The sequence below is a fragment of the Mugil cephalus genome, chromosome 19 (genome assembly GCF_022458985.1).
Source record: "Mugil cephalus isolate CIBA_MC_2020 chromosome 19, CIBA_Mcephalus_1.1, whole genome shotgun sequence".
Lineage (NCBI taxonomy): Eukaryota > Metazoa > Chordata > Actinopteri > Mugiliformes > Mugilidae > Mugil > Mugil cephalus.
This window is the reverse complement of record NC_061788.1, coordinates 15,083,938-15,101,325: the sequence shown is the minus strand read 5'-3', so window position 1 is coordinate 15,101,325 and position 17,388 is coordinate 15,083,938. Positions and strand designations below refer to the sequence as shown.

Genomic DNA, 17,388 nt, shown 5'->3' with positions numbered 1-17,388 from the left:
CCTCCACTTTGCCCTGCACTATATATCTGAACACCATGTGTATGTGTATGTGTGTGTGTATATATATATATATATATATACATATATACATACACATGTGTGTGTAAAAAAAATGTGGAATAAAAGCAGTGAAAAACTAAAAACCGCTGTTTTCGTTCCTTCTTTGTTTCCATTTTTCCTTAACCCCTCTTCTTACAACCGCCCCTCTCAGCCTTCCTCCTCTCTTTAGGAGCATGTCAAGCTGTTCCCATGACAACGGTGACTGCTAGCTGTCAGCAGTTGCCATGGCAATGAGACATGATCCATCTGGGAGGGAGAACGCTGCATTTGTACTATTTTGTTTGGCGTCGTTGTGCATGTGCCGCTCTGATGTCATACCTTAAGTCAGCCCTGCAAGGTTTCAGAGCCGCTGGACTCTCGGCGGGATTATAGGATTGCCCCAGCGCATTCATTTTTAGCTCAAAACACAGAACGACGAACCAAGAAAATATTTCACCAGTAGGCGTAGTTCGGCTTAAATCCAAGATTGAACTGCCTCAAAAATCAGCAAATCGGCTTTGTGACCCGACCTGCAGCATCTGCTTGTACAACGATCTATCCTGGTGTACACGGACTCAGTTCTTATCAGAATCTGATAACACGGCATTTGGATTTCATTACGGGACGTGTTTCAACCGATACAGGGAAGAAAATACCTCAGCACAGCACGCAACTGGATAATCTGACAACCAATCAGAGCCGTTGTGTTGTGCAGAAATTCAGCTCCACCGCGCTCAGAGGACGGATAAACTTTAAACTTCAAGCGGTTTTTCGAAATTCTTTCGCTGGTCTTGTCAGATTGTGTTACACTGAGCAACACTGAACTAATGAGGAGATGATAAATATAAATGAATAATGCAGTCAATCCGCCCATCATTAGTTCATTCAAGTTCTCCGTAAACAGTCACATAACAAGGCTTGTTAATTGTTAAATGGAGAATGACCGTGAGATGTTGTTTGTGAAAAGGTTTCCAAAGAAGTTAATCAATAACATTCATAATAGAGTAAAATGAAAACTTAATGCATCCCTTTATCTTGGACATGACTGGACTTCTGCTGCATTAGTACCCAGGTCAGGGCTGCACATCAGTAGGTGGATGCTCTAACAAGATGAGCAGTGTCAGATGGCTGGATCAACAGACATATTAGCAAATTTCACATACACACGCGCACGCGCACACACACACACACACACACACACACAACACTACAAGCTACTGACAGCTCAGGCCAGCCAGCATCTCGGAAGATAAATAACCCACAGCTCGTCTTCTCATCTCGTGCTATCCATACACACACATAGTGAAGCGCAGGCAGAAATACACACAGATATCGCAGCCATCACCTGCCTATCTGCTCTGCCTCCCAGCCAGAAACACAGACTTTTCCCGAGGAGCTCCGTGGAAAGTTTAAAGCTCAGCAGTTCAAAAAGTATCTGCACGGAAACATTCTCAAAATCAACAGAACGCGTCCGTCTTGCTTCCAATCACAGACGCAGAGGCTGCTTTGACTTTGTAGGCATCCAGGTTGATGAAAAAGGTGGTTGTCTGTTTTAGCTAGCCTCCTGCAGATCATGCTGAATGCTAAATTAGCGTTAGCACGCTAACAGGCTAAGGACTGAGTGTCGGACAGATGTCAGTCAGTTCAGGAGCTCTGATAAGATATTTCTAATATTAAAACTAAAGTGATGGTTCACTTAAAAGATCAGGACAGTTTATATTAACATTCAGTTTGGCTGAAAAGCTGAACAAACTACAGTGAAAACGTCAAACCATCAGGTATGAGCAATATTTCATATTAAACACCGCAGAATCGGTGATTAAAGACTAGTTCATCAGGATAAGGGGAAAACTTCTCAACTTCTCATTGCTTTTAATAAGTATTTAGTGACTGTAACATGGCCGACAATCACTTAAGGGAATTTGTGACCTTAAAAGATTAAGGTCAGCTATAAAAATTCTACTATAAACTATGACACAAAGGTAGAATAGATTTTTTGTTTGTTTGTTTTTTGCACTGCCTTATCTTGCACAAACTACCTCACTCAACATTTCATAATTTTAGCAATTATATTTTATTACCTATTTTATATATTCTTGTCTAATCCATGCTACTGTCACAAGAAATTTCCCATACGTGGGGTAACAATGTCTTATTCCTTGATAATTGATTCCTCTGGATAAACTTCCAGCTTATATACATCTTGTTCTAACAAAAACAGCCACAGGCTTCCGAGAAAACCAGAGGTTAAATTTGTCACTGACAAAAGTTTATTAAAGCCCTCCTTTGTCCTATTTGTCATCTGCACAGTGGATATTTTTATTTTTTGCAAGGAACAAAAATGCAATTTCTCTCTCAGGCAGGGCATCGGGCTCGCGAACACACCGACTCCGCTGTGAAAAATCTTGTGTCAAGCAGAACTCACAGTCGTTCCTACGACCTTGTGCTCGTTCGCCCGGATTTGTAAACACGAGCAGAATTCCGCCAAGACAAAAACCACGACAGCCTCGACTGTGACCTGTGGGCTCGACTGGATCCCAGAGGAAACAAGTATACGAGTTTTAGTAAAAGAGGACAGATTACAGTCAAGGTGGCACATTTTTCCATAGAGATGCCCACATTGGAATCAAAGAACCTCATTCAGCGGTGCGGCAAAGTCTCAGAAAACAGCAATTCCACAATGAGATTTCCCAATATTATTTCAGATTAGACAAGTCTAATGAAGTTGTTAATCCTGTGATAATGTTCGATGTATATTGGATCAGCATCAGAAAGGTGGTGATTCAACTGGATCATCATTTTGCAGGGGCTGTTAAACTAGTTTGATTCAAACACAAAGTGTCATTTATCCGAGCACACTGGCTAAAATAAGAGAAATACAAGTGTGTACATTGCAATACAATTCAATAGTATCTCCAAAATGAAAAGAGTTGAAACAACAGCTGTCAGTTAGCTCCAAGTTATCACAGTTAACAGGTGTGCCTAATGAACTGGCAAGTGAGTTTCCACAATGAAAACAGAATCCATGAACACCATAAAGTTAACGAAACAAGCAAAAGAATTTACCTTCGTATATATGTAACTGATATTTGTAGATCAAACTCCATTTATCCAGTCAAAGCAGCCCAGCAGCAACTAGTGCAAATGATGTCCCTGTACGTTTTGTAGCTTCATGTTGCTGTAGCGTCACTATATAAACTCCACTATAGAAGCAGGTACTGAAAAACTTTGTGCTAACAAAGAAAGCGAACTATTGACTAAAGATAAAAAGAAAAAAAATACATCAAAAATATGTCTGTGATGACATAATTAAGTATTTTCACCACCAAAAGCAGGTCAGAGAAAGAATACAATGTCTGCTTCTTTGTATAAAATAAATGGAAAGGTGAACAGTGTTATCATCCCACATAAAAAAGTTATTACTACTGAGTGAAGACAACAATGGGTCTGAGACCAGCGTCTCTTTTTAAAGTCAAATATCCAATATTAACATTATTATTATTATTTTTTAGATGCACAGTTTCCATCAGATAGGGAGGATAAACACAGTCAGCAGGGCGCTCTCAGCAGGACAAGCTCTCATAATTAACATTTAAACAAGGCTTCAGTGAAAGTCTTTTCTCTCTCTCAGTGAATCCATAGCTGGGTTTTGCTCCTCCGCTTTGTGCTCCTTTGATGTTAACGCCAGCAAAAAGACACAAGGGGGTAACGATTCACGCTGGTAAGATAAAGATCCAAAATTCATAATGCTTCTAAACACGCTAAAAAATGCAAGCTGGCGTTCACAACGCATGGAGCTTGATGGAATCCAAACTCGAAATGTAGTTCCCAAAAGCCGAAGCGAAAACTGCATCAATACACCTGGCAAAACACTATGTTATGTTACGTGCGCTGGCACAATTTATTTCATCTCGTTACCAAACCACATCCAAGTTGCAGTAACATGATGAATATGTCTTAAGTCAGAAATTAAGCACGTAAAAGATTCAGAACGTGGCATTTGCGTTTGAAAATCTGAGCCTTCAGTGCGATCATCTTTAGAGAGCATCAACAAAACGAACCCATCAGAGAGATAGCAGGAAAACTGGCCAAATCAAAAGTACGGTACACTCTGAGGAAACAAAGAACGCACCGGTGAGCTCGGCGACATAACAAGACCTGCCACGACAGTGACAGGTGATCGCAGGGTTCTCTCTGTGGTAAAGACAATCAACACGCAGTCAAGTGAAGTACACGCTCCAGGAGCTGCGCATATCATTACACTAGACTGCTACAGAGAAAGAGACTTTGTAGTACAGTGTTCACCGTAATCAATTTATAAACTTCAAGAATCAAAGGGACAGGTCAGATTTTGTGAGGAGAGTTTTCTCTGGACACTGGAACTCATTATGAAGAATCGTGACGTGTGGGGATAAACTGTTCTCAGACTCTACAAGATGAAGGTGATTGAAAAGCCCTTTCACAGTCTGCCCATATTTATTAGAACAATATCACTACTGTTAAAATACCAATAGGAGACACTGAACATTTAAACAGTGGAGAAATAACAAAGACAAATCTCCGCTTGTTTGCAGTGAGTAGCTGAAAACACATACCTGTGAGAGGTGTGTGTCATTGCGCGTTTGTGGATGGGAGTAAGCGGTAGGTTTCAATAGAGGCAGCTTAATGACACTCTCCACTTAGCTCTGTTAATAATATCCCTCTCCAGGTCCTCAATCATCTGAGTGTGATTGTGCACACACAGACACACACAGGTGGCTACACTATAAAGGAGAGTAAAAAGGACAAGCAGAATAAGAGCTGTGGAGGGAAAGTAGTGCACAAAAAAAGGGAGTGACACACTACCTGGCCAAATATGGATACGGTGACACGGCCGCTAGCTGATTAACGCAATCAGCATCAGGATTAAATGTCTCAGTAATGATCGTTTATTTTTTTTTTGAATACACACAAATGTATCTTGAAAGTGACCAGAAAACAGTGGCGGGTCTAGCTTGAATGGCGCCCCATGCGGGGTTACCCTCTGCCCCGCCCCCTTTCCACGCCACACTGAAAAGTAAACAAAAACTGTTGTTTTTTTAATAACAATATATTTTTTTTTGTACAATAAGATGTATACAACGTGCAATAAGAGCAGAGAGCAGATAACATTAATAATGACTATAAAATATAAAAAACATTATAAATAATGTGGCAATTGCAGAAGTTTATTCCCTGACTTTCCCGGAGTCAAATAGCGAAACTAAAGAAACCTAACCACTACACCACCAGTCCAGAGTCCGTCCATCTGCGGCGACCCAAATGACGCCTGGGGAGGAAAGTTTCTTCCCTTGTGCTGCCCCCTAAAAAATGCCACCTTGAGCGGATGCCCGTTTTGCCTGTACCAAGAACAGCCCCTGCCAGAAAATCATAAATCTGGAGTTTGTTACATATGCGACCTCCTGCTGTTTCAGACAGAATAAAATACTATTGTGTATCGCGGATACCAAAGAGCACTCACACGACTGATGCAGGCCATCCTCTGCACCCAGGACTGCTCCTGTTTCTCGACACTGGGCTGACTGTCCCTGTCCCAACTGTCCCTCGGGAGTTATATCTGTTGAACTGGGGGACGCATGCCAACCGCAGCTGCGAGTATGGGTGTGTGCACGTGAACAAAAATAAAGATTTCAAGCACATGCACATGCTGACAGCAACTCGCCGTAGTTAAATGAGCCGTGACTTGCGGTCGGAGCTTTAAGAGCAGGCGGGCTGCCTGTGTGAAATAATATAGTGATATTAGAAAAAGTGGGTCAGTTAAAAAGTCATCACGTTAATCAATTGATCACCCAGCCTGCACACTCGTACAGTCTGTCCCAGTCCCTCTTGTTTGCTCTCACTCGCCGAGTCTTTTAATTCTCCATGAGCTGTCTGCAATCGACATTTAAGCTCAGATCTGTGTGTGTTTTTGTGTGTGTGGAAGTGTGTGTGTGTGTGCGGCTGCGGAGGGAGAGACAGACAAGCAGTGCCACTTCTAATTAAACTGAAACGGAGAACAAGCAGAGGACGGCGAGGGAGAGGCTGAAAGAGGAGAAGTGGCTCTCGTTTAATTTTAAGAGAGAAGCATCATTATTATCCACCATTAGGATTCTTCCGCACTCGGCTCCGTCTGCGAAGTGTCCTCGCGACGATTTGTCGGGAGGTGTGTTTGTGTGCACATCGTTCAAGTGATGATTTATTGAACCGTTACAAAAATGTGTGCTGTTTACAATTTTTGTGTATGAATTAAATATGACAAAATGTGAAAAATGTAAATTATTTAGTATTCCTCCTTTAGCCTTTATTGAATTGAACTGATTTACTTTGTGTGCGGACTGAGAATGCATGTGGTTGATGTAATATGCATATGCATTTCACTGAATAATTCCTGTTAGCTGTATCCCATTGGATTACATCAGGACCATAACAAAGACTAAACCGCGTTGGTGTGAATATATATATTCTATCAACCGTGCATGGCAGCTTTCTGTCTCAGCAATTAAATAGAACTGCAAATACAGATTGTGTGTCTGAGCACAATTTTCATATTCTAGGTATGGCCGCATTCATCTACGTATGGTCCGTTACATTTCAGCATTTCTGAATGATCTCGTGTTCGTCCTCCGCGTCTCTAAAGAATTTCAAATTACAAGGTTTTCCCCGAAGGGTATCACGTCCCCGGCAGGCCCACCTGCACGGATAATAACCAGAGGATGTTCTCTCGCAATTATGGATACAACGGCGGTGTGATGAATATAAGCTGCAGCTGAGCATCATCAACAACATAGAAGTACCCATAATTAGAGGAAAGAGCCTCCTCAAGGCTGTTATAGCATTTATGTGACAGTTACCAGGGTAAAAGGCTCCCTTTGGCTACGTGGCTGTCCCGGCAGTTGTCATAGCAACCGATAAAATACAGCCAGCTCTCCTTTACTGAGCAATAAATTAGAGCAATCTCTATGTCTGTGAAGATTCTCAGTCATCCAGGTTATGGTATCTAAGTAGTAAAAGCAGTAAAAAAAAAAAAAAAAAAAAACAGACACGCTTTAGTTACTTGAAGACATTTCACCTTTCATCCGAAAAGCTTCTTCACTTCTCGCTGACTGAAAGGAGTCAAACAGGTGGCACCTCTCCTGTGGCTGAGAGTCAAAGTGCTATTTCACATCTTCAGCTCAAGCAAGTAGGTTTCCTTCTGATTAGGACTTGGATATGTAGCCTGTTTGTCTACAACTAGTTAGATCCCTTAGTTAAGCCTTTAACACTGCGCTGGGTCGTGAGTGGGACAGCAGTAGCTTTTTTTTTTCAGATCTGTACACGAGTGCTGCATGCAATATGTTGTTGGAAAGACATTTTCTTCTGATTTCATAGATAAAAGTCATTGTAGGATACAACCAACACAATCAACACAATCAACACATTTTTTTCAAAACAAAAAAATTCAGGCAAACCCAACAACTTCCTATTTTTGAACTGTGTGCGAACTTTCATTACTCTAGAACAATATCACTTACAGTGAATCTGACTCTTGTGATAGAAACTTCAGAATATAGGCTTTCAAAAGAGACAAGGACCATGCACGAGTCCCACAATGTTCATTAAAAGCATTCAATTTACTTTGGATATGTCCTAAACAGGTGTTTATTTGCAAAAAAGGCTGGAATGATAAGAGGTTAAAATGAAGCCACAGCTTCAACAACAGAGAAAAGGAAGACGAACCACTCTGGCTGGATACCAGCCTAACCCGAACCGACTTTTGTGTTTAAGTTTTAATTTTCAGTTTTGCTATTTTAAAAGCTGCTCTAAACTGAGAAGAACAACAACAGCTTAGAATAAAATCCAAGCGACATCAACAAGCACTCAACCGGTACCACAACAACGTTCGGGCGACTGTCACTGCAGAGCGGAGCTTCACTCTTGCTTTGCTCAAAGGGGGAAAACGGGGCCGTTATTGCTGTGTAATGTGGAGTAATGTGGAGGACTGCGGGGACTACTTAAACTAAGACTACACGAATACAAAACCAGGCAGCACCCTGTTTTTCCTTCCAGTTACTCGTCCCAGGGACTAATCAGTCACATTCCAGGCGTGCTGTCGTAACACAGCAGAACTCAACCCGAGGCTAAAGACTCCCTGTGGACAGAAGCAGGGATGCTAGTCACAAAATAATTTCTATTAAGTTAACAAGATATAATACAGCACTTCTCTCTGCAGGCCAGTGTATATTTTGTGTTGTACCTGGCATTTCATTTAGCGAGCTTGACATTTTTTACTAGCCCTAAAGTCTCCCTCTACCCTCTGCAGCCTAACGAGGCTCGAATTAACTGGCTGCCGTGACTCGAGCTGACAAACTCTAATCTAACCTTGCTATTCTTCAAGTGGGTCCAACATTGGCCCATAATTACGATTAGGAGACACACACGAGCATGGAAGTGAGAAGCACAAGAGACCCACAGAAGCCGCAAATTGTTCTCATTCCAGTTCACTAAACTGTTTTCAATACGTTGAGCCGAGTGGAGGAGGTCAGTGGAAATAAACACACTTGAATGGCTCTTAATTAGCAAGGCTTTCCTTGGCTCTATTGATATATGAGATCTGTTCCAAGATGCCCAGCCATTCAAATCAAAGCTAATTCAATAAATCGCATTTAATTTCTCCAAAATATATTTAAAGGGACGGGTGTGTTCATCCACATAGCCGATGGAGTCGTTCGGGGCCAGTGTGCATTACACAATGTGAAATTCAGACTTGAGAAAGAAACAGTCGGGATATTGCAGCAATTTAGTGGTAAGTTTTGGGGCAGTTTACTCATTTTGCTAGGCTACTGTAAACGCAGATGTTTTAAAATGTTTCAAGTAACAACAAGACAAATCTTCTCTGCATTTAACTCACCAATCAGTGGTGAAAAGAGTTGGAGCAGTGGGCGGCCATTAAAATCCATTCAGGGTTAGGAGGCTTGACTGACCACTGACTTTTGAGCATTAAAGGTCCCATATTATAATTTATTTCAACAATTTCTTATAGGTGTCAGGGGTCCAACATCATTGTTTTCAAAGTGTATTATCCTAAATTCCGCCTTAGTCCTTGATTTAAGCCAGTCAAAAAGCCACTGTGTCTGTCCATGCCCACTCCAGTCCCCTCTTGTGGAGAGGATGCAGCTTTCGCTGGTGTTACCATGCTGTAATGTTTACGGTGGATTTACGACTAAGGCTGGTAGAGATTCTGTCCTTCAACCAGTTTGAACCAGAATCTGATCCACAATGAGAGGTCCCTGTTGTACAGCGCTGGCCACTCCTGAATCACATATGTCACATTAGAATACATTCTAAATGATAATGACATGAAAATATTTGTGTATTTGAATTAGAGAGATAACCACATCTCTCATCTGTAACTGGGGTCCAACTAGTGCCAACAGTGTAGACCATATTGAAAAAACACCTAGGGTCAAACACACCTCAAAAAGTCTGACACTGGAAATAATCCTCACCTGAGGCACTTAGGAGGAGTAAAAACCATCCCGAGCTGTAGGAGTTTCTCATTTATAGTGCAAACAAACAATCACAGACAACTACTGTCTGCTCCTCTTAATATCACAGCTAATTATTGGAATAACTTGAGCAACACACCCGTTGAAATAGTACCTGATTACGAGAAAGCACATCAAGTATGTTTTGTTTACCATCTTTTTTTTCCTCCAGGTTTCAGGGATGGTACAACAGCTGTCCCTGAGTATGACAGTGTTTTGTGTGTTGCTACGCACTGCTATTGTTCAGCACAAGTACTGATTTAACCACTGAAGGTTTATGTCTCTATTCCTTCTAATAACTGACGGCCGAGAAAGGCCGCTGACTGACGACTAGAGCTGAGGCTGTTTGATTCAGCCAAGGACCACAGCGTTTTGTTTTCAGTCAAGGTAAAAAACGTTTAACTGCGATGCCTTTCTTGAGACGCAGTCAGAACAGGAAGGCCAACGATGAGCCACATGTGTGCGTGCTTTTACGGGAATGCGCTTTACTCTTACCTTGCGTCCGTCGCTCGCGTGGCAGTTGACGTTGAGCGGCGTGAGCAAGGCCATTAGCTTTTCCTCGTTTCCACTCCTGCAAATGTACACAAACGCATTAGATGGAAAAAAAAAAGAAAAAAAAAAAAACACACCACCACAGAGGATTAGCACTGTTTCTAAGCAGTGGAGAGAGGGGAAGACAAAATGAGGAAAATGAGATAAGAAGCTTGAGACTGAAAACAAAAGCCTGAGAAATGTCCTCTGCAGAAACCGACTGGCATAAAGAGATATGCAGAGGATGGATTGAAGGTGAATGTGTTTTTCCGTAAAACCTGACTGCAATGAGAAAAATCTGCTAGAGAAGACCCTTTGGTTTAGAGAGGAGTTAAACTCTGTCTGTGCCGTTGTTCTTGCCCTGGCTTTGGATGGACACCAGGAAGTGTCGCCAAGGCAGCGACCGATCCAACCAGCATCGCCATGACAGCCGTAAAAGGAGGAAGCTGTCAGGTGGTTAAAGAAGGACTATTGTCCTATTCTTCGATGTTCCTCTCCCTCTCTTCTTTTTTATTTTTCTTTCCTGGTTGGGCCTCCCCTTCCTTCTCTTTGTTTTCATATTTTTCACCCTCTATTCAAAAAAAAAAAAAAACATTCACAACCTTTCATTCTCCCACTTTTCTCCACTCGTGCTTGTCAATGTTTTTCTCCCCCTAACTAGTTAGCTCCCACCGCTATGCCCTCCTACGCATTTCCTCTACTCTCCTTCACTTTGATGCTAACAACATCTTTGGGATTGAACAGGAAGGAAAATGTGACATTACAAGAGTGTGTTTGCGTGTGCGTGTGTCTGTTTGAGAGCATAAAACCAGTAACGTTATGCGTATTTGTTGACTTGCAGCCATTCCTGTTGATATAAAGTGGAACCATGCTGCTAAGTGCAACCTCTGGAATAATTAAATAAAAGTATGGCCCAGTGTGTTACACTATTCATTAAAGCCTTGATAAACCTTGTAGGCACGTTCGGCTTCAGTGGAGAAATGTTCTGTTCCTTCTACTGGTAGGAAGGATTGTATTGTCTTTCAGCTGGTTGGGATTTGGATTCACTCTCCCTGCTCTGATCTGAGCTGGAGACAGTCAGCGACTACAATAGCTCAGGATCCACATTTACCAGCACATGGTAGCAGATGACCTGCAGTCTTGAACATTGTTGGCCAAATGAATGAAAATAATCTGATCATCATGTGGCGTTAACAAAATATTCCCCAAATTAGCAAAACACATCATGTACGCTAAGGACAGCAACACAACAAATTTACTCCACCACCTGATTTACAACCACAGGCCGGAGTACGACGAGAGTCAGCAAGTGAGTCAGGAGAAAGCAGCCACATCCTCCAGTAAATAAAGGTGACCAGACATCCCCAATTTCTGGGGACAGTCCCCATTTTGGACCTGGATAAAGTGGCCCCGAAAATGTCCCCAATTTTGGCGTTATTATTGGGCGCAAATAGGAAGCGCTAGTTAGCATGTTGCGCGCAGACTACACTATTACAATAGCTGGTCACGCTACAATTGGCATCACAGAAATAGCAGTTGAAATCTGTTTAAATATAAATAAATACGTCAAAATAAATTAAACCGTAATTGTCCTGATTATTTCATTTCATCTTGAAAACGTACTTTTTTTACTTTTTTATCTCCGAGCTGTAAATGTCGCCGGATTTAATTTCAGAAATCTGATCACCTCATGGTAAGTTAATTAAAATAAATAAATTGCCGACCCATTCAGTCAATCCGTTACATATGATAAGCAAAGGAAAGAATGGAAAGATAGAACCAAGGGATTGCTGTTTTCATATTTCAGACTTGTTTGATTAATCACTACAGTTTTCTCCAAAACTTCCTACTTAAACCTGTAGTTAAGCAGTTTATTTGACTATAACTGGTAAGTATCATCTTAGAGTTCTCAAGACAGCATGTAGTGACAGACGGAGTCAAAAACATGGATTGGAATGATAATATTTATTTATCGTGATTTTTATCGTTATCGGGATCATTTTTTTAAGCCTATCTTTTTTCAAACTACATAATTACAGATCTTGATGTTCCTTTAATGTAGCGCCAGTTGTGTCAGTTTCAGACTGTTCAGTCAGCTTAATGCGACGGTTCTCTCCAGCCACGTGACCTCCGTGTAATCGTGCCGCTTACGAGCTTCATTATATCGCGATATAATTGCAAATTCAATTAATCGTTCAGCCCTAGTCTGACGTCTGAAGGGATCAACAGTCAGGAAGCTTCACTTCATAAATGAGACAGTCTTAAAGGGACAGGGTTGCCTCGTTGGGAAGACGTACACGTGTAGATGATGCACGTTAACCCCTTTTTCACTGTTTTCTGTGAAACAATGCACATGAAGAATCCACTACATTAACAATGTCCATTTTCCAGCCAATGCATTCCTCTCAGACTATGTGACGCGGAACTCTTTGCTCTACCTTTCATTACACTATGCAACAATACACCATCTGACCCACATAAAGAAAAAGGGAAACAAATAAACCTGACAAACATTAATATCCAATAAGCCATGTGTGGGAGTTATTACTGACTGAACATAATACTAAAAAAATCTAATAATGATAAAAAAAAAAAAATCCCCCATTTTCCTCCAAAAAGTGATGTGTGATAAGCCAGCCAGTGGCTCAGCTGTGAGAAAGGCACAGTGGGTTCACAGTTCACAGTTAAACAGCTCACTGACCCTTAATACACTGGGGTACTGCTAGGCTAGGCCAGCTGCTTCCTTATGTGCTTGTGTTTGTGTGGCTGGAAAAGAGAGGGGAGGAGGGGAGGACTGTTGAGGCATCGAGCTCTCAGCCACCCACACACGATCCCTAACGAAAGCTATTCCGCTTCCACATGCAAGACACGGAAACGCACACAAACACAAACACACTGCCCACATGAACTGCCTGCAACCACAGCGTGCCTCCAAAAAAGCACAAGTGTCACCGGCCCATGAGTTCTGACTGAGCTCTCCAGAGCTGTAGCACCTGCCTGGTGTGGTAGCAGAGTGTGTCGAGGTGTGTGTGCAGCTAAGGGACGGGGTAAACACTTTGACAAACGCATGAAGGGAAGCAATGATTACCAATAGTGAAAGTGAAATTGGAGAGATAGGGAAGGAAGAAGAGAGAGGAGAAGGAATTTTCACGGTATGGAAATTAAGATAAACGTGAAAAATGGGAGAACACACGAGGAGACCAGGGAAAAGAGAGGGAAAGCAAGCAAGAGATTGAGAAGGAAGAAAGAGAGCAAAAATACTTTCAAATATAGGGGATGTTTAAAAAAAATATGGTAGAGTTTAGCAGAGAACCCCAGAAAGAAATAAAATAAAATAAAACAATAGTAGAAACATGACAAGAAAAAACGGGAAACAAGAGGAAAGCTGGAGAGAAAGTGAGCAAGGACACAAGGAAAAGAAGAGACGAACGGGGAAAAACATGAAAGGATGCAACAAAGTAACGAGGCAAGAGCACGGCGGATGCGAAAAGAAAACAAAGAGCATGCAGAGTGTGGTGCTCACCTTGCCGCCTCCAGCAGCTCATCCTTCTTGTATTCACCTAGGTGGTTACAGAAGATCACAGAGTCAGACAACTGGCCGCTAACGCACATCAGCCACACACAGGCACACATGATCAGGCAGAGAAAACAAGCATGTGAAGATCCACACCACTATCTACTGGGGGGAAGACACCATGTTTCTTCTTTCCACCCCCCCCCCCACCCCCTCCCCAACACCCCCCACCCCCCTCTCTCTTTCTCTGCCATTCCCACTCAGTGCGCACCCCTCTGGCTCCGGTTGCCGTGACGATGCGTTGCCGGCAGCGACCACAGCACGTTCATTGTTTGGGCGACGAGCGGCGGACTGACGCGCGCTCTGCCTCTATCCGTCCGTGCGTCCGTCCATCCCTCGCTCCTTTGCCGCGTTTGTCTCCGGTGTCTCGGCCGCGGCTCATGTTGCAAACCATCGCTGCTCGGTCTCCATCATCTCTGTGTCCCCCTCTCTCTCTCTATGTCTCTCTCTCTCTCTATTTCTTTCTCTATCTCCGTCTCCCTGCTTCTTCCTTTTTTTTTTTTTTCTTCCTGTGGGCTCAGGAGGCGCAGTTACCATTAAAAAAAAACAAAACATGAAATAAACAAACCCCTCCCCCTACCGCTCTCGCGCTCTCTCTCTCTCTCTCTCTCTCTCGCTCCCTCTCTCCCCCCCTCCCTCGCTCACCCCTGCCTCCCTGCTCCTCCAGTCACCAGACATACACCTTCCAATATGTGCATTTTATCCCTGGAAAACACACACATTGAAAGGGGAAACACACGCACTTTCCATAAACCAAATCTGCTGGTACTGCTTTATTCGTTTGGCATTAGGCATTTTATTTTCACATCTGTCAGTGGAGCGTTCAAACAGTGCCACACATTTTTTGTTCGAGCAGACAATTGCGAACTGTATTTTGACATTTAAGCGTCAAGGCGATGATGGCGGTAACGCACCTAAAAGCTGTTTGCCAACTGCCATAAAAGGAAAGAAGAAGGAGAATCTTAACGTTGAAGCACGTCGTTCACGTCACGTGACAAAGGCGCGATGGCTCAGAGACTGATACGGTCCAAAGTGTGGCTTCACTTCTCCAGAAGGGACTGTAACAGCGCAACGTCCAGCTTATGCAGCATTGTAATTGCAAGCAAAGGAGGCAACGCCACCAACGCGCTGAACTATTTGGTGACGACGCACGGCATTAAATACTCAGAGTGCCATGTATTCGACTGTCTCCGGTCAACGAGTGCAGCCGCCGCAAAGTCTCAGCAGAGCAGCGCTGGAGGATCCAGTGACCAATTTCCTATTTGCTTTCTTACACAAGTTCGTATCGCTCGTTTAGAAACTCGATAAAATTGCTGTTGTTTACACAAAACCACAAATGCCTACTTTTTCTAGACCAAAAATTCACTGGAGGAATTGATAAAGAATCGGACGGATAAGCAGAATCGATAATGGCATTGGTATCAACAAAACCTTAGCTGTGATAAGAAATTTCCTATCATAGGCACTTAAAGTGCTTATTTTCTCTCCTCACTCCTCAAAAAGTGGAATTTGCATAAGAGAAATCTAAAGAACAGTAGAAATTCACCTCCACCTCCTTGTGACAAAGGCTTTCTCTTATCGTGATCGTCATTTTTAAACGTCAAACAAGAATAGTTGTCTCAAGTCGTTCCATTTGGAAATCATCAAGTAATTTGGGTGGGCTTTATGCAGTGACGGACAAGAGAGGAACTTTTACGATATTTAGATTTTGCAAGCAAGTTTGACAGCAAACTAACTTTAAAGAAAGGACAGTTATCAGCTATGAACGCATTTGTGGAGAAGCATACGACACATAATCCGCAGCTCTGCTTGGTTGTAGCGTGCCACATAATGAAATACAAATGTTATCAGGCACAAATCCTGATAAGAAGAATCAGGCTAAGAGAGAAAACTGGATTTTGCCCTATATATTCATATGAAGTTATAATTACCTTAGCTTAGCATACACACAGAAAGCGAGTCTGAAAAGTCACACGATATTCAACACCGCTGAGCATGACATAGGTTTTTCTTAATCACAAAGACGTTTTTAGTTGAAGTAATCGCCGGCAGACGGTGCCTGTTTTTTTTTTCAAACATATTGCTCCACCCTACTTTAAGCTGTGTGCTCTAGCTGGGGTTTAATGAAGAGCTGTGCGAGGGATTCTTACTCTTTCTCGAATGGATTTTAATGTTATAGAAATTCAACGTGTACTGGGGAAAAAAAAGAAGCAAATGCTTAGCTGAGAATCAAGCTATGCTATTACTTTATCAGGGAACCAACACTAAGCTGGATGTTCCATGTAGGAAGCGTCACATGAGCGTAAGTCTTTTTTAGCCACTGCTTTAATTTAGTCTGTCGCAGCTCCGCTCTAAAAGCTTTTTTTTTTTTTTTTTTGCGAAACAATTTCAGTAACCTGATTGGAAGACCATGTTAGCAGTGCTGTTTCCACAATGAGAAGTATTACCCATGACGGAATATGGACAAAACTGAGGTCATTTTAGATATTTCACAAAAGAGAGAAAGAGGTACACAATGTAAAACACTTTTAGAGAAAAACTGCCTGAGGGACTTCTACTGAAATGTGACATGAGACTGATATGTTAACATATTTATCCAAGAGCAGAGAGGAAAAACATAATGACAAATATAACAATGAAGCAAGAATTAAAATAGTAAAAATCAACGGAAGATGGAGAGGTAACCGTGATACATATAAATGGAAAGAGGACGAGGAGGATGGGCCGTGTGTACACAGAGCAGACGGAGGATGGGGTAGGGGAGAGGAGCAAAGAAGAAAGGTTACAGAGAAGGGAAAGTGGGGGGTGGGGGGGGGAACAAAGGATTTATAGATGAAAGAGAGAAGGGATGATTAGGGATCTGGAAACTGACATGCATGGATTTGACACAGTATAATTGGTGTTAGGGAGGCTAAGGCGGAACAGCGAGAGGAAGGAGAAAGGGGGGAGACGGAGAAGGGCAGAGAGAGGCAGAGCAATGGGGGAAATATGAATACAGAGAGAGAAATGGAGAGAGAGAGACAAGAAACTAAATTAGAGCCTGTTGTTCTGAAGCACATTGATTTTTCCATTACACACCGAACAGTCACAGTCTTCACAGCCAGGTGCATTTTGTGTCATTATTATCATCAGAATTATTACTATTATCGTCACTGCTTCTGAAGCATCACACATGTCTATCTTATTGTTTTATATTGTTTCTTCATTAGACAACATCTCTGTGAGTATTATCACCTAAAATAATCAGCTCTTGATGAGAAGTGATGGGCTGTTACATCCGGTAGTAATACTCTGGGTACGCACCGGATTGTTTCCCCACATAGAGAAAATGGAAGTGGCAGCACTGCTTAAAATCGAATACATTTGTCACACTCTAAACTCCATGGAAAGTTTAAATGGGCCATCAAACTTGGTTCAAACGGAGCAGTGGATGCAGTCGTCGGGGGCATTTCACTCCATTCCAGTCCCACGACAAAAAATACTTTGAAACGATGTCGTCCTTCAGACGAACATTTTACATCAAAATGTTAAGCCACACCTCGGGAAGTGATTCGGCCTCCTACTTAAAAGCATGTCCGTGGACTACAATTTTAAACCCTCGAGTTAAATAATTTCGGCATTGACATTTTTGTTTTATTGAGTCTTAAGTGACCATGTTTGGACAAAAGGATGAAAACAGAAAGTGACGAGGTGAATCTGACT

The 17,388-nt window shown here is 42.3% G+C and overlaps 1 protein-coding gene across 2 annotated transcripts in view; it reads right to left on the bottom strand.

Annotated features, from left to right (window-relative positions):
* The window catches only part of LOC124996552 (poly [ADP-ribose] polymerase tankyrase-1-like), a 79,314-nt gene that overhangs the window by 34,783 nt on the left and 27,143 nt on the right, over window positions 1-17,388 (bottom strand). For both annotated transcript variants that reach the window (XM_047569694.1, XM_047569695.1), the window contains 2 exons: window positions 13,636-13,672; window positions 10,077-10,152 (listed from right to left, as the gene is read on the bottom strand). In XM_047569694.1, coding sequence (XP_047425650.1) covers window positions 10,077-10,152; window positions 13,636-13,672 — 113 coding nt within the window. The remainder of the gene's footprint in view (window positions 1-10,076; window positions 10,153-13,635; window positions 13,673-17,388) is intronic.